Consider the following 22,023-nt stretch of genomic DNA (forward strand, 5'->3'; position numbering starts at 1 on the left):
GCTACTGTGAACTATAATGTCACGGGACCTGTATCTACTACAAAATATACTATTGAAGTACAGCTACAGCAATGACTACAGAAAGTACTGCCAACGACGTTTGCCTCACAAACACTAACCCTAAGAATAACTGACAATAATTGTTGACAATTACTCCGGATTTCCCGTAACGAAAATTAACTAGCGAAATAGAAGAAGTCTCAAAGAACTACTAAAGACTAACAGCAGCTGCTGACATTTACCGCCAGATGAAGCAGAATAGTAACACATGACGTATTGACAGCTACTCCTTTCAGTGTGGCTTTTCGTCATGGTATGTTGATTTTCATTGTTTTTGTGGCTTTCCATCATGCCGAACGTATGCCATTTTTAGTTCAAAAGCCCTTCTTCCCATCTAACAATATTTTTTAATCATTGTATGTTTTTCATTAATGCCTAGTAGTGTACGTTAACAACTTTACTCTCTGCGATGATAACGTAAGTTTCTCTTATAATCCAGCTACATTATTGTACATTATATTAAGGATTAAATAAAGAACGATCAAAAGCAAAAGTTGCGAGACTGATCGTCGCGTGTTCATTGAGAGTTGTTTACAACCTTGTGTCAAAGACAGTTGTTTTTTCAGCGGGAGCTGATGTTCCGTTATCTCGAGGCGGTAGCCATTCACCAATGCCAATTTCTTCATTTTGCTCTTTTCCTGGACCGGAAATAAAAACAAAAATCGTTTAGTTAGTGAACTCAGCCTTTGGATAGTAAAGCAAACTGAATTGTTGAACAGGCTAAAGCCCGGTGGACCGAGTCAAGTGATGCCTGCATTCCTCTAGTACACTGAGGTGTCTTGATTTAACCATTTCTAGACCGGGGGTAGGCGGAGTTTGCTTACACCTCTTTGAACGTTTACAACATCTGTAAAATGTGAGCATGCGCCACTAAACAAAACCGTTTTGATTGTAAGCAAGTACGTAAGAATTTTTTCAAAGGAGGTAGCATTTGCCAGGAATTAAATTGATACTCTCATGACCTCAAAATACATAAATAAATAAATATTTAATAAAACACTACGAACACTATATATATATATACTAACATATTAAAGCGAGCAATATGAAAGTTACTCATATGAATGATTGGTAGAGCAATGTTTGTTGAATTTGATGATATCATAGCAAATATAATTTGAGGGCAGTTTTTTTTTCAGAAGTTGGAATAAACTGTTTTTAATGGACAAATATTACCATTTTTACGGTAATCTTCATGTTGCTACATCACTTTTGTTTTCTGCTTTTGGTTTTGATGGCTTTTTCACATTTTTTTTTTGTGCGTACTGCATTTTTAGGAAAAGACAGAAATCCTAGATTGGGATAAAAGATGGCGGCCGTTTGGAAATAATGACGTTATCCCACCTCTTTTAACGACATTACTTTCCCTTGTATGCCTCAAAGGAAAAACATCCTTGGACGTACTCTTCATTCTTCAGATTTCATTGCCATAGGTTCAATAATTTTGGAGTTATGGAGAGTGTCGCGAATCTGTCGCCCTCCAGCCACAATGGAGCCTAAGGACCTCCTTTTGCTGCTGTTGTTCTACACCTCTCGGAAAGATCTGAGAAACATTGATTTATTTAGGTCAGCGCCTACTAATGCAACGGTCTTTTTGTGCGGTTTATTACTGTGTTGGAAAAAAGATCTAAGCAAGGGTTATTAAAATCCGAAAAGGGAAAATGGAGGGTAACCACGCAATTTCAAAGATTATTAAGAACGGTTTGCTGTAAGGACCGACTAAGCGTATACAAAATAGAAAAAACCGATTTCCCCAAACTTTGCCAGAATAAAGGGCTTGGTGAACTACCTCTAAAAATATAAGTTTCATTTTGTTTAGAGCTTTATTTATTTTGGGGGAATTTTTTAAAGATTTTACCCATGGAGGCGGGCTAAAATCACGCCGAAGTAGGCACTTTTGTAGAAGCTCCCTTTTATACAAGGAGCCTTTTCTAGAAAAGATTAACCCAACAGAAGGAACAATTTTATTTTCTTAGATGACTAGCGGCGTTAAAGTTAAATAAAACGTAAACATGAATTTTTGACCAGTTTTTTAAGTTGCGCCCTTTTACCGGTGATTATAAAAACCTAATTTTGGCTAAATTCAAGGACAAAAAAAGCATTTTGGTACATCGCTTTGCCCCACGAAACTACACTCTGGGAAAACATAATCATTTCAACTAAACATTGATCGAATAAAAAATTGGGGTAAATTAAACAGCGAGTTCTCAGAGCGTTTTCAAAACATGTCACTTCAGCAATTAAGAGCGACCTTTGACCTTTCATATCGAGGGAAAATATAAACGAGAGCTCATAAACCTTGACTTTCCTTCGCCGAAAGACGCTTATTTTTACTCTGCTGGCACATTTTGAGTAAAGGAAAACTACACATTTGAATTTAAAGTTATGTACTAGCTATGAAAGATAATTTGAAAAGTAAAATTAGCAATTCAATTCGACTTTGCGTAGGCGGTTCCGATTTGTTTACTACGAAATTGCTATTTTAAAGCCTGTTTACAATACACATACGGCATCAACTACAAGGTAAACCTCATTCTACTGAATGATTAATAAATCCTTCTTACCTTAGAGATCTTTTCCTGCCTAAAAAACACGGTCCGTGTTCATTGCAAAAGGGTATTGACCGAGATCGCGGAACGCCTCAAGTCAAAGAACAAGTTAACGAAACCACAGGAATGCCAGGAGTACATTTCGTACTTACATATTTCGGTATACTATGACACGTCAATTCAAAACGTCTTTTTTTCTTTTCGGACACTAAGATGTAATATCTTAATTACTTAAAGATCACGTAAATTGAAAAGAGCGCCGTGTCCCGAAAGCTAACTTCTTTTGTTCGTTGCACGTTGTACTTGCTGAGTGTACAGTGGAGTTTATCGTCGGTGGCTACGACCACCGGAGTCAGTGGTGCTTATATATGGCTGTGTGTGAATAAGGGTAGATTGTAGGGGGAACATGGGGTTCAAGTGTGAACAATTTAGCCAATGTGAAAAGCTTAATCCTAGCCAAGGGTACCAAATCCACGCAAGGGCATCTGCGTTATTGCAATACTCGAGACGCTATGTAAGACTGAAGCAAAGTTGTTTAATATCGCCACGGGCAGGTATGTTTTAGTGGTGTGTACTGTGTATATGAATGCCCAACATAAATTAATTTAAAAATATTTACTCTCAAAACAACGAGATTTTTTTTTTTCTTTTCCTTCTTTTTTAACGTTGAAAGTTACAATTAACCTCTAACTCAGCTAACGTGGTTAAATTTGTATATGATTTGCGTTTTCTATATCAAGAATCGTCACGGATCAGTAAGTTTTCGTTTATCTTTAAAGATTGAACATCTTCTAAGGAGTAATTTTTAAACCAAAACCCTTCTGTAGCGAGCTTAACAGAGGTAAAAGGCCGCAAACGTTAGTAAACATTGCGATGTTTTCGATACGTTTACGAAACGCTTAAAATAATTTAATTTAATTAAAACTTGTTTAAAAGTCACGAAACAACTAAGCTACGGCAAAAGTAAAGGCAAAAAGCTTTCTTGTTGCTTTATAAATATACAAAGCGAAAAGTTTCCCTGATCATCAATACTTAAGTCTGTGAAGAAGGATTTTTTGCCTAAAACCACAAAAGATGTACGGACGAGCATGATAGCCTTGTTTGTTTCACAAGAAGAGAACGTGACTTATTAGATTTGCGGGCCTTCAAGGAACCGAATGTATGTGACAAGAGAAATTGAATTTATTAATTCATTCAGGTCAGGGGCGGAGGGGGGGGGGGGGGGACAACAAATGTGGGCGGTGGTGAATAAAACATTAATGCATTCTATTTTCTATATGTTAAAATTTCCAAGGTAAAAAGCAAGGTAAAGTACCTGTAGTAATTGACTGTTTTACCTTCAAAGGCATTTTTGAGAAAAGCGAAAGTCACCTTGAGCTCACTATTTGACCGAGACATCGGGACACATTTGGTATCAGATGGCGTTCAAATAAGAGGATCTGTGCCGCTCCCATTGGATGGGCATGGCATGGGACGTCAGTGTCAGGGGAGAAGGGAATATCATCTATACATGCTAACAGCTTTTTTGGGGCGTCTACAGACGGATTCCACCCAAGGCGCAAAGCAGAGTCCCTTTCCGTGTTAAGAGATCTTGTAAAGGGGTATGGTAGTTGTAGCACCTCATGTTACTACTCACCCGAGACAGTCACCGCATCCCTATCTATAGTTTTGGTTGAAGTTTATTGTTTCATTATAATTATTACTTGTTTGTGATGCAGGGAATTTATTTCTATTTCTGTATCTTTTTTCACTTAAGAATTCGTTGGATTGACAGCAAGTGGTAAGATCACAAGAAAGAAAAAATGGGTACAGCCACAATGTGGAATTAGCCTATATCATTCCCATTTTTATCGCAGTTTCCTAAATGTCACGGAGATCTGACAAGTCGCAACGTTTGTCATATAAAGGTAGTTCATTATTAATGGACAGTACAGTGCGAAACGAATCACTGTTATATAAATAATAAAAAGAGCTGTGCGGTCCCGGTATTGTACAATTTTATACAGTGGGATTCCTGTGGCTTTATTTGGTTAATCGTTTAGCGATCGGGCGGCTTAATAATTTTGCAATGAATGCAGGCTATGTCTTTTTTTAGTCAAGAAAAGATCTCTAAGGTGATTGAATTGACGTGTCATAGTAATACCGAAATATGTAAGTACACATCTCAGTACGAAATGTACTCCTGCCATTCCTGTGGTTTCGTTAACTTGTTCTTTGACTTGAGGCGTTCTGCGATCTCGGTCAATACACTTTTGCAATGAACACAGACCGTGTTTTTTAGGCAGGAAAAGATCTCTAAGGTAAGAAGGATTTATTAATCATTCAGTAGAATGGAGTTTACCTTGTAGTGGATGCCGTATTTGTGTTGTAAACAGACTTTAAAATCGCAATTTCGTAGTAAACAAATCGGAACCGCCTACGCAAAGTCGAATTGAATTGCTAATTTTACTTTTCAAATTATCTTTCATAGCTAGTACATAACTTTAAATTCAAATGTGTAGTTTTCCTTTACTCAAAATGTGCCAGCAGAGTAAAAATAAGCGTCTTTCGGCGAAGGAAAGTCAAGGTTTATGAGCTCTCGTTTATATTTCCCCTCGATATGAAAGGTCAAAGGTCGCTCTTAATTGCTGAAGTGACATGTTTTGAAAACGCTCTGAGAACTCGCTGTTTAATTTACCCCAATTTTTTATTCGATCAATGTTTAGTTGAAATGATTATGTTTTCCCAGAGTGTAGTTTCGTGGGGCAAAGCGATGTACCAAAATGCTTTTTTTGTCCTTGAATTTAGCCAAAATTAGGTTGTTATAATCACCGGTAAAATGGCGCAACTTAAAAAACTGGTCAAAAATTCATGTTTACGTTTTATTTAACTTTAACGCCACTAGTCATCTAAGAAAATAAAATTGTTCCTTCTGTTGGGTTAATCTTTTCTAGAAAAGGCTCCTTGTATAAAAGGGAGCTTCTACAAAAGTGCCTACTTCGGCGTGATTTTAGCCCGCCTCCATGGGTAAAATCTTTAAAAAATTCCCCCAAAATAAATAAAGCTCCAAACAAAACGAAACTTATATTTTTAGAAGTAGTTCACTAAGCCGTTTATTCTGGCAAAGTTTGGGGAAATCGGTTTTTTCTATTTTGTATACGCTTAGTCGGTCCTTACAGCAAACCGTTCTTAAGCTTTAATCTGAGATAAAATACTTGCTTAATTGAGAATGATGATTATTCAAGAAAGTGACGCAGGCATACTCGGAAAAAAGAAATCCGAGTGCTCCTATCAGGAGTCGAACCTAAGACCTTCCGATTACTAGTTCGGATGCTCTACCACTGAGCTACAGGAGACTCGTGGTTGCTAAGGTCATTTCTTCATTTCTTCTCGGATTTCTTTTTTCCGAGTATGCCTGCGTCACTTTCTTGAATAATCATCATTCTCATTCATTCACCAGGCTGGAAATATACCATCACATTTCTCTCATATACCACACGTTCGACATTCAAATCCTAGCAGTATGCAGGATATTTGTCCCATGAACCTAGTTTAATGACCTTAGCACCCACGAGTCTCCTGTAGCTCAGTGGTAGAGCATCCCAACTAGTAATCGGAAGGTCTTAGGTTCGACTCCTGATAGGAGCACTCGGATTTCTTTTTTCCGAGTATGCCTGCGTCACTTTCTTGAATAATCATCATTCTCATTCATTCACCAGGCTGGAAATATACCATCACATTTCTCTCATACTACTTGCTTAATTACTTATGAAAAATGCGTGGTTACCCCCAAAATTCTTTTTGGATTTCAAAATCTCTCACTAAAGTTAAAATTTATTCGGATGTGGCTTCATGTCTTATTCTTTTCAATTTATTATTTAATCAAGGGAATAAGAGTCTACATCGAAAGCAGCTTTCGCTCCTAGTTTGGAGCCTCACCTTCACTCTCAGCATCTGCCGTTTCTACTTCTCGATTTTCCGCTTCATCTGTTTCTATTGCTTCACGTTTGGCTCCCACTGTTTCCAATGATCCATGGTGAGCCTTCTCTTCGGCAACATCTACTCCCTTTACTTCTTCAGCTTCTGAGGTTTCATCCACAGATTGTATTGCTTCTCCCTTTTGTTTGGCTGCTTCAGTCTCCACTGGGTCATCCTCAGCCAACGCTACTTCAACATCAACTCCCTTTAGTTCTTCAGCTTTCACCGCTTCACTCTGAGCTTCAGAGACTTCATCCTCACATTCCCATGCCTTAGCTTTCGCTTCCTCTGCAGCTCCCCTTATCTGTTTTGCTTCATCCTGGGCTTCCCCTACTTCATCTTCGTCTGGCGCTGACTCACCATCAACTTTCTCTGCCTCTTCAGCTTCTGCTACCTTTATTTTGATTTCAGCCTTTCCTTTCACGGCCTCACCCTTAGCCTCAGCTTCTCCATCTTCTGTTTTCGCTATTTCCCCTTTGGCTTCCACTGTTTTATCATTGAGCTTCTCACCTTCATTTGCAGCCTCGCTAACTTCATCCTCACACGCCACTGATCCATTCTCACCCTTTGCTGCTTCATCTGTAATTTCCATTGCTCCATCAACCCCATCCACTGTTTTATCCTTAGCATCCGCTGCGTCATCTTTAGCCTCTGCTGCTTCAAATTTGGCCTTTGCTGCTTCACCCAGGGTCTCCAATTCTTTGTTTCTAGTTCCAACTGTTTCATCTTCCACTTTGATTTCTTCCTCACTCTCCTCTCTTTTCACCTCAGTTTCCATTGGTTGATCTTCAGCGTCCAGTGCTTTACCGTCAGCCTCCGCTACCACACCCACCGCTTCGTTTGCGTCAACTTCAGCTTCCGCAGTTTTACATTCATCTCCTGGTTCTTTATCCTCAGCTTTTGTTGCTACTTCTTCTTCTTCTTCTTCTTCTTCTTCTTCTTCTTCTTCTTCTTCTTCTTCTTCTTCTTCTTCTTCGTCTTCTTCTCCTTTTCCTGCTTTAAAGTCTGCTCTTGCTACTTCAGTTTCAGCTTCCATTGCCACAGCCTTCCTTCCTTCAGCATGAACCTCTTCTTCTCCAGCTTCAGCTTCCACCATGTCAGCTGCCCCTAACTGAGTATCAACTTTTCTCGATGTTGCCCCAGCCTCTACCTCTTGTCCTACCTCAGCCTGAGTTTCAGTGTCCTTATCACCCTCCACAGCTTCTGGCCTTCCTTCATCTTTTGTTTCTGGTTTTTGCTCTTGGTCTTCCGCTTCGTCCTCTTTTCCTTCTTGTTCTAACATGTCGGTACCAGGTCCTGTATCAATAAAAGGGCACTCCAATATGAAATACTCTGTTTAATAGTATTCAACATACAACAACTGTAAAAAGATATGATGATCAAGTAAGTTTGGGATGAAGATGTATGGTGGCTAAAGCAAAAAGAAATTAAATTTCTTTGGAATTCGTTATTTGGTGGGATATGAGTTTAATTCAAGATTCCACGCCAAAGAGCAAAACCAATTTTTCAAGATCTACTGCTGATGCTATTTGCCATACGTTATTTAAACTTTTGTCACTCTGAATGCTTTTGGGGCAAAAATGGAAACCTCTAAAAACCTTAGTTGCTCCCACTGTTTTTTTTTTTTTTTTTTTTTTTTGGGGGGGGGGGGAAGGGGGAAGGAGGGGAGGGGAGAGGTGATGTTGTTGTAAAAAAAGCCACCCCCCAGCCCTGTGCTTATGTCAATTACAATTCTGCTCAACTTCTACTATTCGGTCACGACTTTCAGCGATTTTTTTTAGTTATATAGCAATGCTGGCACAAGCTGGTATTTCACTGGATAACAATGTCACTATACTTTTAGCAGCTATGAAAACCGGACAAATTGTCAGTAGCTGGGACCTCTAACTTCTTACGTGTCCTCTTATCTTCAGCGGACTGTTAGGTGAAGATAAAATCAATAATAATTAAGTACTTTACCTTCCGCGACGACGATCACTGGCTCTTCTTCTTCATAATCTGCATTAAGAAAAATCATGGTAAAGACCGTTGTCATCAAAGGCGACATATGTCTTAGTAGACTTTAAATAGAGGTAGGTCCGTCTTAGGGGTCTCCTGGACCTTCCATACTCACTGTTGCACACATTAAGGACCAGTGTCATTTAATCCTTGGCTTTTTAGTGCGTTTTTATTAATACGCCTTCATTTATTTCAGTTCTTAATGTTTTGATTCTCATTCACTGATACGTTCATGGAGAGTTGAAATTTGAATTAGATGCTATCATAACGTCGCCCTCAGATGAATATTTTCGAAAGATAAAAGAGTTGGGTATAATCTTGTCGACAACTAACTGTCAAGGAGAAACTTCAGGGTGTAATACAGACATACCTGTGTCCGATGATGCATCGCCTGCTTCTGAATCTGCAACCAATAAGAGACCAGTGATGAAGTCATATCAAATAAGTTTAGAAGGATGTCTACAGATATTCGTAATACTGATATGACCCTGCAGTCCAGAATAGGGCAAAAAAAAACTTTAGGAGCCAGGTAGAAAGTAGAAGCTACCTAGTCCATTTGCATGGTTGTCTGATAAGAATAATGAAATGCGTACCGTATTTCCTCGAATAATAGCCGGGGGCGATTTTTTTTTTCGCACCGAAAGGCGGCCATTATTCGAGGGAAGGCGAGTATTTTAAATATTTCTCACAGGAGGTCGTGCCCTAAATATTTTGCTTTATTATACCATTAAATAAAAAAAAAAAAAAAAATCAAAAATAAACCGAACATAGGCTTTTTAAGTGATTCAAATTGTTTTTAATCAATGTTCAATGCCAATATCTTCGGCGTCAGAGCCTGAATCATCACTGATTACTTTTACTGGATCAGACTCCATTCCAGCAGTGGCGGCCATGATGTTCTAGCTGGTTAGTACCTATTGAACTATGCCATCTTGTTTGCGCCTTCCTGAATGCAGATGATAGCAATTAAGGTGATGCCGCGGTTATCGGAAAGCGGACTTTAGAAAATGGACTTGTGGTTCCAACGATTTATTCATTGCGAGCAAGGAACGAGAACATATCCGATGTGCTAAATAAAGAGCTCAAAGCAATAAAGAAAAAAAGTGAAATACATTAAAGATAGAAAAAACTGTACAAAACGGTGCTTTTGTAACCATTCAGTTTTGAACAATTAAATAAAGGCTTGTTTGTTACACAAGATGTCAATTTTTAACTTGAGAGGGAGGGGATAAAAGAAAGAGAAAATGGCGAGGGGGGTGGAGGCGATTATTCGAGGGAGGCGATTATTTTAAATATTTTCGTCAAAGGGAGGCGATAAATCGAGGGACGGCTATTATTCGAGGAAATACGGTATTTCTGTCTACAAGTGGAAATTGATATTGGCTTTTTCCAGGCTGAACAATCTCCTGAATTTTAAAGATTCATTTTATACAAGAGTCGATCTTTCTTCCATTTTCATCGTCTTAGATTCTCTAACTATTCTGTAACGGCACACTTAGTAACCACTCGAATCACCTTGTTCAGCAGATGCTACACCGAGAACCTGCATCTCCAGCATTTCCTGGTCTTGTTCGTCGTCTAGCAAAAGTAAAGCCAGAAAGAAATGTAACCAATTAGTAACAAGTAGTTAATTTTAATGCTTTAAAGGCATAAGTAAGTAAATAAATAAAGACAAATAGATAACAAGGACAACAACTGAAACTAGAGTTTGAAAAAAGTGCAAAGTTATTGATGCACAGCTCATAGTACACACTCCGACCATTAGAATAGCATTCAAATTTACCCTGGTCGCTCTCATAGTCGTCAGTGTCCTCGTCTTCCGATTCATCATGCTCCTCTTCCCCTCCTTGGTCTATTACAAGCAACATAAAAGCGTAAATGGTACCAAGAACTTAATTTAACTTCAACAGCTTTATTTTGATATAATGGTTATGAACAGCTGGTTTCCATGCGGATCGTTTACACTGTGATATCGATAGACAACTTGACATGAAAGTGCCCATGGTACTTGGTACCGTCAATGTAATATTACCTCAGAAAATGTACGTTTTTTAGCACCCTTTTTTGCTAGTGGTAATGAGAAACACCGCAAGTTTATAAGGAGAGGTAAACTGTACTGACCTTCGTCGTCCTGTACACAGAAGGGAACTCCGCGCAAATAGCTCCACAGCTTGAGCATTTTCTGTTTTAAGATCCCTCGTACCTGACAAAGGAGCCGTTTAGTTACTTTTGAAAGAATTGATTATTTTGATTTATTCATTTAAACACATGCTATGGTAAAACAAACGATCATATTCATAACAGGTAAGGGAGCTGAATCAGCCAGTATTGCGTTTAAAAGAATCTCGCTTTGCGGGTAGGCTTCAAATCTTTGTTGATGTTACCATAGTTACACATTTCAGCAACAGTCTTAACGTTTTTCTCTATTGCCTTCTTAATCAATTATTTTACCTTCCCGTGGTTAATTTTACATTATTGAATCGTCCAGTATTTTTCTGCTTGTAAGAACTTTTGGTCAATTTTGTCGTATTGAGAGGTTTTTAAGTGAAAGAAAATACATGAAACACATATTTTGAACTGCGGATGAAAGATCAAATAGAAGAAAGAGGATCTTTCTTCTATTTTGATCTTGCATCCGCAGTTCAAAAAATATGTTTCATATATTTACTTTCATTTATTCATCCTTCACGGATACATTGTACGGACTCACAATATGACCAGCACCCAGTTGGCTTGATAGCTCAGTTGGTAGAGCAATGGACCGGCATCGCAGAGGTCATGCGTTCGAATCGCGTTAAAGCCTGAATTTTTTTCAGGATTTCTTTTTGCAACTGCTTAAGTTGCGTACTAACTGTGAGGATCTTTCTTCTATTTGAGAGGTTTCCGCGAGAAATCAAGATAAAAAAGGTCAGAGCTCCGTTGTCCCTAGGCATAATGGGCATGGAAAAACAACAACAGGAAGTTGTTTGTCATACATTACTAATATTGTAAAAAAATAGATAAACAATTACCAGATTGAAGTACAATAAAGAAAGGCAATGCTCTCCCATGTTATCTATATTCACACAATGTGCAATTAATTTGATGTGTACTTGTTTTCTTAAGTTTCAATGTAATTTATTAGTGGCGAAATAAAAAGTGAAATAAAATGAATAAAGTATCGTTATATTTGGATTAGCTGAATTTTGTCTTTGTAGGTTGTTCAGTAAAAGATACAAGTGGTTACTTCATACCTGTGGTGTTGATAAGGTGTAGAGCACTGGATTCATTGCTGAGTTAATTGGTAGGACAAAGACAGCAATCCACACTGCGATATCGTCAGGTGGCTCAAAGGCTTCGTTTAACACCGACTTCAAACCAATCACCACAATCGGGACCCAGGATACAAGGTCGGTTAAAATAATCCAAAACACACGTTTGGCGAGGGACGTTTCTCTCTTGGCATCTCTTGCCCTAGCCTTTCGTTCCCTTCTCGTACCTTGACGGGTGAGCCGCCATCTCGACATGCAGGTCTTGTACAAAATCATGGAGTAGGCCACAATAATAACGATAACCAGAGCCACGTTCAAACCCACAAATACGGCAATTGAATACTCCCATCCCGAAATAAAGTCAGGGTCAAGCTGGAGGGGGATACACACGACTGATTTACCATAGTAGAATATGCTTTTGTCATGGTCATGGAAATAGCGGATGCCGAAGGTTGGCAGGTAAGCAAAAAGGAAACCAATCACCCAGATGGAAAAGCAAAACTTATGGGCCTTCTTTCGAGTGAGTCCCTTGAATTGATAAGGGAACACGATCTTCTTTACTCGCTCAATCGCGAGGAGCGCCAGTGTCATGATGGATACCTGGCTGGACATCACCGACATTCCCCCTACCACCTGGCATCGGAAACCGGTTCGCCACTCAAAGTCATGCAGATAATATTCACCAGACCAGACAGCATCCATTACCCCGACGGTGATAAGGTACACTCCCATAAGTCCATCTGCAAAAGCAACGTGCATCAACAGAATCGTTTGCACGACGTTCTTTTCTTTATAGAACCATCGCCAGACAATCACAAACACAGCCCCAAGAAGCGACAGAATCCCAACCACCCAGATACACCTCTTAGGGTTTCGGTCCCGAAACATACTGTCACAGTTTGCGAAATTGTCATTGACGACATAAGCACAGCCTGCGTCTTCTTTGAATTCGGCATGGCAGCACATTAGATTGGTATCAAGTATTCTGCAAGACAATTAAAAAGAAGAAAGAAATTTTAAATTCATTTATGGCTGTAGACGGCTGAAATTGTCCCCTTAAAACATATCTGTTAACTTTAAAGGCTGGAATATGACTTTAATGAGATCACTCAAGCACTGTGATTAGTCTTGAAAGCATTCTCTTGATGTGCGAGGTTGGCCTATGGCAAGGTAGACTATTATACAATCTAAGTGACCTTTTCCGGGAATATAAGAAGCCTATCAGCGTTTTCGGCTTGCAGTGTTTTTGCCAATTCTCTGTCATTCAGCATGACACAAGCCGATCTAAAAATTTCGCTCAGGTCCCAAGGCTGATCAAATCTACGAGGTTTGGAACATAACCGTTAGTGCCAGGTCGCATGTTACATACGAACCTACTTATACACTGTTCTACAACTCTTCTTCCGAGGCACACCCCGGGCGTCTGACTATTTTCCTTTCCCGGAGAGGAGGAATGTAATGCCAAATACCTTCTTTCGCCAACGTCTTGGCGAAGGGGGGGGGGGGGGGGGGGTTGGACCGATTCTACCTGTGGCAAATTTTGAACTTAAATAAGTTTGAACAAATGCCATGAAATTTGAAGACTTTTAAAAAAAATATGTGGGAAACTTTGATGTGGTCGCTTAGGGTTGATTGACTTAATATCACCATGGCAACCACTTCTTTTGTAGTGAAGTGAAGAAAAATTACTTATTTCCTATAACTTTTGTGTTTTTAGCTAATATTAGTGTTTTGTTATTGGTTTTGATTACTATTCGCCTAATTACGGTGCTTTTCTATAGTTTTGGAGGAAATCCAAGATGGCCAATTCAAGACATGTACCATTTGGCAATCATGTCACATGACGTCATCACTGCTCGTTGCAAACCTCAAAGGAAACATGTTTAGAAGTACCATGTATCCTACAGACCTCTTTATCATATTCATAGATTCTATAGTTGCGAAGTTATGAAGGGGGGTGAAGTTCGGGGGCGGATTGCGCTCCCCCCCGCCCCCAGTTTTAAAAGACAAAAAAAAGCCCGAGTAAAGGCCTTAGTTAAATCCAGTTTGTTTGTCTGGATTCTTTTTGTTTTTATTTTTGTTGCACTGCTGTCAGTCATAACTACGGCGACGACCTACAAACTTTAGAAATGTAGCACTGACAAAATGGAACGAAATCCGTCATTTACAGCGTAAGGAGGCTTATTAACATCCCAGGCCCAAGTCTCTCGTTTTCTCACTGCGATAGTCGACCGCGATTAAACACGCACAAAGTGATTATTTGAGTCCTTATCTTCAAACTATCTCTACCTGAGAGTATCAGCTTAGACATCATTTAACTTAACCACAAAACTGATTTTTGTCAAAGGCTATTATGAAACAAAAACGACTAAGGCACAGTTTAGATTAAGCTTGACAGTCGCTTAACAACAGTTGGGAAATTTTTCTTTTGCTTAGTTACAAATACACGTTTTTAATGCAGTTTTCTGGCCCTTCTTACTGTGCGATAGTTATTGACTCTGAAAACCGCTGAAAAGGTTTGTGACAATATTACTGATTAGTATTTTTTCAAGTTACAAAACAAATATAGTTAATTAGCGAGTATTACATCCTCGTAATGTTATCCATCCCCTCGAAGAAATCTTTAGGAAGCTCGGCCATCAGATTATAGTGCATCAGTCTGAAATTCAAAGTAAAGAAATTCAATGCGAATGATGTATTACTCAGTAATGACACAGGCAAACTCGGAAAAAGAAAGTCCGAGTGCTGAGCTACAGGAGGAGGGGGAGCTAAGGCCATTTAACTAGGTTCATGGGAAAAACATCCTGTATACTGCTAGGATTGAAGTGTCAATGAGTGACATATACGCAATAAAGGTCACTTAGCTTCCAGCAGACCGTTAGGATATATCGATTGGTAGTTTCTTCTTGTTGGCAGGAGAATATTAATTCTAAAGCAACTTTGGCATGACTAGTTCCATCCTCTGTTTATTGAAAACCGAATGAAACAGCTCTATATATGTGAGTGGCTTACAAAAACATAGATAATAATCGTACACGGAAGCTACAATAGAGAAAACAAAGCGACTGTAACAAATGTCATGCACTGACTGATAGCAGTTGGGTTACAAAGTGTCTGGTACGAAACAATGTCATAAAGAACAATAAACGAACTAAAAAAATGTTAAAATGCTTAGCTCAGGTGTAAAATGCTCCTTTTAAGACTGAAAGCTATTTCAAGCAGTCGTTTATTGATTTTTTTTTTCAATTTTAAGCACTTCAACGGCTCTTCCAACGTCTGCTTGTTTCAAAATGTTAGCTTCTACTCAGACAGTCGTAAATTAAAAGAAGCTCTTTAAAAGTAAATTATGAATAGAAAAGTTTGAACACCCAAAGAGTTCAAGTAAGACCTTTTTTCAACACAACTAACTTATGCCAAGAAAGTGAATACATGGAAATTCATACACTCATAGATGATCACTCATTTATTCATTAAGCAAAAAGTGCATCGACATCGACATAGTGGCACACTGGCACGCAAATTACTACTTACAAAGTTTGCAATGATTTAACGTCTTGGAAAGTTTCTTTGGAGACGTTGAGTATTTCATTGTCCTGAATCTGACTAAAGGAAACAGACGTTTGGTTTAAATTATTATATTCATAAGAAGAACATAACACTGAGGCTCAAATTACCACGTGACCACTTTGTGTGATAGGCAATCTCTTGATCATAGGAGTAGGTTGACATACTCTAAGGAAGAAAAACCATGGGTAGAGATGGAAAGCCATTTCCTTTCATTCCCTTTCCTTTCCTTCCCTTCCCTCCCTTTCCTTTTCTTCCCTTTCCTTTCCTTCCCTTCCCTTCTCTTCCTTTCCTTCCTTTCCTTCCCTTCCCTTCCCTCCCTTTCCTTTCCTTTTCTTCACTTCTGTTGTCTTCCTTCCCTTCCCTTCTCTTCCCTTGTCTTCCTTTCCTTTCCTTCCCTACCCTTCTCTTCTTTTCCCTTCCCTTCTTTTCCCTTCCCTCCCTTTCCTTTCCTTTTCTTTCCTTTCTTTTCCTTCCCTTCCCTTCCCTTCTCTTTCCTTCTCTTCCTTCCCTCCCTTTTCTTTCCTTCCCTTCCCACCCTTTCCTTCCCTTCCCTTCCCTTCCCTCCCTTTCCTTTCCTTCCCTTCCCTTCCCTTCCCTCCCTTTCCATTCCTTTCCTTTCCTTCTCTTCCTTTCCTTCCCTTCCCTCCCTTCTCTTCCTTTCCTTTCCTTTTTTTCCTTCCCTTCCCTCCCTTCTCTTCCTTTCCTTTTCTTCCTTTCCTTCTCTTCCCTCCCTTTCCTTCCCTTCCCTGTCCTTCCCTTCCCTTTCCTTCTCTTCGTTTCCTTCCCTTCCCTCCCTTCTCTTCTTTTCCTTTCCTTCCTTTTCTTTCCTTTCCTTCCCTTTCCTTTCCTTCTCTTCTCTTCCCTTCCCTTCCCTTCCCTTTCCTTTCCTTTCCTTTCCTTGTCTTCTCTTCCCTTCCCTTCCCTCCCTTTCCTTTCCTTTCCTTCCCTTCCCTCCCTTCTCTTCTTTTCCTTTCCTTCGATTCCTTTCTTTTCCTTCCCTTTCCATTCCTTCTCTTCTCTTCCCTTCCCTTCCCTTCCCTTCCCTCTCCTTTCCTTTCCTTTCCTTCTCTTCTCTTCCCTTCCCTTCCCTCCCTTTCCTTTCCTTTCCTTTCCTTCTCTTCTCTTCTCTTCCCTTCCCTTCCCTGTCCTTCCCTTCTCTTTCCTTCTCTTCTCTTCCCTCCCTTTCCTTTCCTTCCCTTCCATTCCCTCCCTTTCCTTTCCTTCCCTTCCCTTCCCTCCTTTTCCATTCCTTTCTTTTCCTTCTCTTCCTTTCCTTCCCTTCCCTCCCTTCTCTTCCTTTCCTTTCCTTCCTTTCCTTCCCTTCCCTCCCTTATCTTCCTTTTCTTTCCTTCCTTTCCTTCCCTTCCCTCCCTTTCCTTTCCTTTCCTGTCCTTCTCTTCCCTTTCCTTCTCTTCGTTTCCTATCCTTCCCTCCCTTCTCTTCTTTTCCTTTCCTTCCTTTTCTTTCCTTTCCTTCCCTTTCCTCTCCTTCTCTTCTCTTCCCTTCCCTTCCCTCCCTTTCCTTTCCTTTTCTTCTCTTCCGTTGTCTTCCTTCCCTTGTCTTCCTTTCCTTTCCTTTCCTACCCTTCTCTTCTTTTCCCTTCCCTTCTTTTCCCTTCCCTCCCTTTCCTTTCCTTTTCTTTCCTTTTTTTTCCTTCCCTTCCCTTCCCTTCTCTTCCTTTCCTTCCCTTCTCTTCTCTTCTCTTCCCTTCCATTCCTTCCCTTTTCTTTCCTTTTTTCTTTTCCTTTTTTTTCCTTCCCTTCCCTTCCCACCGTTTCCATTCCTTTCCTTTCCTTTCCTTCTCTTCCTTTCCTTCTCTTCCTTTCCTTCTCTTCCTTTCCTTCCCTTCCCTCCCTTAAGGAACTATGGACTATGTACTCACATGGAAATAAGACACCTCAGCCCCTTGAAAAGCTGTTTGGGTAGTTCCTTAATACGGTTTTCCGACAGATACCTTGAAGAACAAAACAAACGTAAGGGTATTTATAACCAAGAACTCGACATGCGGTTCCACATGCCACCGTGTCATCACTTGACAGAAATCACGAGACAGGGCTCTCCATTTCGTCTAAGGGCGGAAATGGACACCATTGGTAAATTTATGGTTGGTAGAAAACTAGCCAGTGCTCCGTGGTCGTCTCTTCGATTATTTTAAGGGAGGGGATGGACATGACAGATGTGCAAGGGCCACTACGTATAAAGAAGCCGTGTTTTTTTTCTCTTTTCAGTGCCAAGGTAAACAAATTTGACTGTGATGTAACGTTCGCATGTTTGTAGTTTAGAGAAACAAGAAAACAACCTAGGAACACGCTCTCAGAGTTACAATCAATAAAAAGTGAGCATTGAGGTTTCCTTTCCATGTGAACCAAGTATTTTCCCTTTTTTGTTGTCTAGTCGTCATAGACCCGGAATCTCTTGCGTAGCCAAAAAATTCCTTGTATACTGTGTTCATTTTGAACCTCGTTCTTGAGTTTTGTCCTTTTATAAAGTGGGTACCTCTTCCGCCCATGGCAGCAAAGTGGAACTTTCTTCCTTCCTTTAAATCCCATTCAATCTTAATTTCCCATTAAAATTCTTAATTTGAAGGTCCCAGGGAAGTTGGTTACTATTCGTAAAATGTAGGATGTATCCCATTCAAATGGTTTAAACATGGGGTTTTGAAGTTTGCAAAACGGCTTGTAAACATTTTTTTGCCGGTTTACAGATTTCTTAACTTAATATCGCCTCCTGGGCGGTACGTGAATATCAATGACATTCCATCGCTAGAAATAGCACATTTTCGTATCTAAATAAAAGTAAGTGTTCTAATAGGCATGTTTCATGATTTTTCTAGAGTCATCCTGTCACGGAATAGTTTTAAAAGAAATGCGACTTATTTTCAGCAAACAAGACCATTAAATGAGATCTTAACCATTGTTTATTGAATAAAAGTTCCTCGATTACCGTCACTTTTTTCTTTAAAAAAAGCCTTGACTCAGATATTTAAAACCTTTTGTTTCTCGAAAACGAGTACGGCGAGGCTCTATTTTCTATTTCTATTTTGGAACATTTACATAAATGTAGGTTAGTTCTTTGGAAGAAATTTAACCTCAATCCTAATGTGATTTATGTTTGAAATGATGCTCCTCAAAGAAAAACTCAACTCCCGTCAAGTCTAAAGGTCAATGTCAATCAATATTAGTAGGTCTACTGAAAGTTGCAATATGAAACTTAGATAAGTGTTAAGCAATTAACTTGAGTGTAGTATGGGCATAAATGGCATTACTTACAAATCATATAAATGCACCAAGCCTTTAAACTGATGACGATCAAGCTTTGATATGTTGTTTTTCTCCATTTGCCTGATATATTAACAGCACACATTAAAATAAAGCAAGTGAGTTGATGATCATGATGATGAGTAACAGGAAAGTTACATTTGTATACAGCTATTTCAATTAACGTTGTCGGATGAAAGCATGAAGCTAAAAGACAAGACCGAAAGTTTACGTGATATTTTTATGAATAAATTCATCAAAATCAGTCATGCCTGGAGAAAACAATAGGTTGTAATTAGCAGTACAATGACCTGCACGTGCAGGGATGATTTTGATAAAATTATTCATAAAAAATAATCCCACAAAACATTGCGGTCTTGTCTTTTAGCTTTAGTTTGATCCGACAACGTTAATTGAAATAGCTGTATATTGTAAGTAACAAAGCCTTGAGAACGGCGTAAAGAAGAAATAGCTACATTATTTACATATAGACTGCTGTTGTTGGGATTGGTATGAAAACAAATTTAAGCCAATTAGTTACAATTGTCAGCCTTCAATTGACTTAAACAACGGCTGATACCTCTAAGTGAAGGATCATTGAGAAATTGCATCGCGAACTGTGCCCAAGATTATTTAACAACAATGACTATAATAACAAACTGTGCGATAACAACAAGTAGTATTATCTTTTTATTTTAGAAATTATTATCCATGTTTCCTAGAAAAAACACATCGTGGAGGTGTTGGGAGCAGGGAAAAGGTAGGAAAAAGTGAATATTCACCCTTTTTTATCATTTAAATATCAAGGTCACCAAACTTCGTATTCCTTTCCACATTTATTGGGAAACAATTTTACATGACCCATCATTTTCCCATAGTTACAACCATTTTGAAAAGCTCGTGAATCCAAGTTTTTATTTTCAAGGTTTCGGCCTCTTGTGAGGATTTTTCAATATAGTGTCCGAACTTTTCCAATTTTATACCAGGAAAACGGTTTTCATAAATTGTCATTATTAAAATAAATTTTAACCATTTTTTGAGAAATGGCAGATCTAAGATGTGACCTCTTTGACTCTTTACCCCATTAGCAACAATTTGGGAGAAACTATTTTCTGCGTTCGGGTTTCATTGCCACAGGTTTGATGCTTTTGAAGTTACAAGGGGTTGTGAAAATTATGCGAACCCCTCCCCCCCCCCCCCCCCCCCTCAAGGCTAAGGAACTAGAAAAACCCTGCTAAAATAATTTTGGTATCTGTTGGCTGCTCTCATGGTTCTTTTTTCTTATTTTACCAATCTTACTTTACATGAGCTAAGCATGAACCTCGCTTACAGTATCTTTAGCTTAGTCAGGTTTTTAAAGACGTCATAGGGGAGATCATCAAGTTTGTTGTCAGCCATCCACCTGCATAAGACATACATTTTAGGTGGAAAAATGCAACTTACGCCACAAATGAACGCATTATTGAAAAGCCCTTTGGCCCAAAATCCTGTGGAATAATATTGGTTTACGAGTGGCATAGGTTGTGTTTCTTTAACAGTGATCCTGGATGTTAGTCGATAATATGCCTCAATAACAAGACGAAGGAGGAGTTGTAACATCAAATTAGCATAGAAGTCTACTGACAAACAAAAAATGGAGTATTTTTGGCGTATTCCACTCCGCAGATGGTTCTCACTTACAGCTGTGTCAGATTGACAAGGTTACCAAAAATCCTGCGTGGCAAACGCTTGATATTATTGTGAGATAAATCCCTGTTGAACCAGAAAACATATAAAGTTAGGAATCCAGAAAAATAATAGTCAGCTTTCGTCATTCCAATGTAATATATCAGCAGTGTTGAAAGAGTAAATTGTCAACTCAGCTAAATCAGCTAAATGAGTTGCACATCAGTGCAGTTTCACAGTTTCTTTAGAAATTGTTACCCCCCGCCTAATTTATTAATTTCTTGCTATTCCTAATCACTAGGCATAGCTTTGAACCGATGAAAAAGCTTGTAAAGTGCACGGAATTTCATGAACTATAAACTATGTATTTCAGTTCATCTTCATTAACTGCAGGCATGTAAAATGTTTCTTTTGCGAAAAAAGTTAAAAGTTGCAAGTTGATTGTAACTTAAGTTTTTATTAATTTAAATTAATTTGTTAAATACCGAGGAGTATCTGTTGATACTCACAGTTCGTCCAAATTCCTGAGATCTGCAAACAGTCTATCAAGTAACACCTCGATATTGTTCTCGTGTAACCACCTACATTGCACGGAAAAGAAAACATATTTGGTTGAGCCTAGGTTAACATTTGTGATGTTTACGTTGTTTGCACAGAACTAAATAGCTTCACAATAAACAATGTAATTAACACCAGAAATCATGAAAAGAGGAAATACAGAACGAAAAGCCAATCAAGTAAGCTAGGACTAAGTAATATTTCTGTTCTTTGACAAAATCATTGTTGAATTTCATAGTACTACGTTTAGCCTCTCTAGAACGGGGGTGGATTTTAACCGTGCCGAGTTCGAACGTTCTTTTAATATTTGTGCAGACGGGGCGAAACTTCGTGACTTTTTCAGATATTTATCTGGTAACACTTTGGTATGATAGGTTAGGGTTCACGAAATTGATATAGACAGAGACGCACTTCAGAAATTGCAAGATTCTCGTTTTCGTTCTACAGACATTGACTTTGATACTTTCGTATCATCTTGAAGTTTTTCTTTACATCCTGATTCGAATTTTGGTGGTTTTCTGAGGTTTTAGCAAAATCAAGAATACCAAAATGCCCACCATTTTGACATCGTGACGCCATCTCCGCTTCATATGACATCAAAACTTCCTATTACGTAACTCAAAGAGACCTTAGTTAGAGGAAACTATATATCGCGCGTGGTTGGAGTGCGCATGCGCACACGGCTAAACCCCCCCGAGCCTCCTTAAAGGCGCCAAAATTTATTTTATTTGGACTTTGTAAGTCTTTTTGACGTCTATGACTTTGGCGCTGCAAGGTCAAAGTCGATTTCTTCGATTCTAAAACATTCCGAACGTCTTTTAACGATTGGTCATCCTCTAGCGTACGCGTACATGTATTAAGTTATAATGCACTCGGGAAGTTTGGAGAACACGAGAGAAGCGTATAAAACTTCCCACGTGTATCATAACTCGATATACGCACAGCTAAATGCATGAACCAATTGTCTTATAGAATCTTCGATGGAAATGTATGCAGGTGTACGACGAAGAACGTGACGAAAGCCTGAAAAACATCCACACGAACGAATCTTCAAAATGACAAGGTCTGAGCCTCTTTAATTCTTTGCCCATTTTCTCGACCAAATATTTATTTTATTCTATCGCGATAAGCCACTTGTCCGAGAAAAAGATTCCGCAAAGC

At 39.0% G+C, this 22,023-nt stretch overlaps 2 protein-coding genes across 2 annotated transcripts; both read right to left on the minus strand.

Moving 5' to 3' along the window:
• Positions 1-389: 389 nt before the first annotated feature.
• Positions 390-13,735, minus strand: LOC146453541 (uncharacterized). The gene is made up of 9 exons (XM_085096486.1): positions 13,683-13,735; positions 11,798-12,800; positions 10,686-10,767; positions 10,348-10,416; positions 10,080-10,142; positions 8,935-8,967; positions 8,526-8,564; positions 6,528-7,862; positions 390-698 (listed from the first exon to the last, which is right to left on the minus strand). Exons 1-9 carry the CDS (start codon positions 13,733-13,735, stop codon positions 592-594), a joined length of 2,784 nt encoding a protein of 927 aa, XP_084952612.1. The 3' UTR covers positions 390-591.
• Positions 13,736-17,260: 3,525 nt separating this feature from the next.
• Positions 17,261-21,441, minus strand: LOC146453542 (uncharacterized). Its single transcript, XM_085096487.1, has 5 exons — positions 21,326-21,441; positions 20,814-20,885; positions 20,320-20,391; positions 18,652-18,723; positions 17,261-17,336 (listed from the first exon to the last, which is right to left on the minus strand). The coding sequence occupies exons 1-5, from the start codon at positions 21,439-21,441 to the stop codon at positions 17,261-17,263; spliced, it is 408 nt and encodes a 135-aa protein (XP_084952613.1).
• Positions 21,442-22,023: the final 582 nt, after the last annotated feature.

The sequence above is a fragment of the Pavona decussata genome, unplaced genomic scaffold (genome assembly GCF_977016875.1).
Source record: "Pavona decussata unplaced genomic scaffold, jaPavDecu1.1 SCAFFOLD_329, whole genome shotgun sequence".
Taxonomy (NCBI): Eukaryota; Metazoa; Cnidaria; class Anthozoa; order Scleractinia; family Agariciidae; genus Pavona; species Pavona decussata.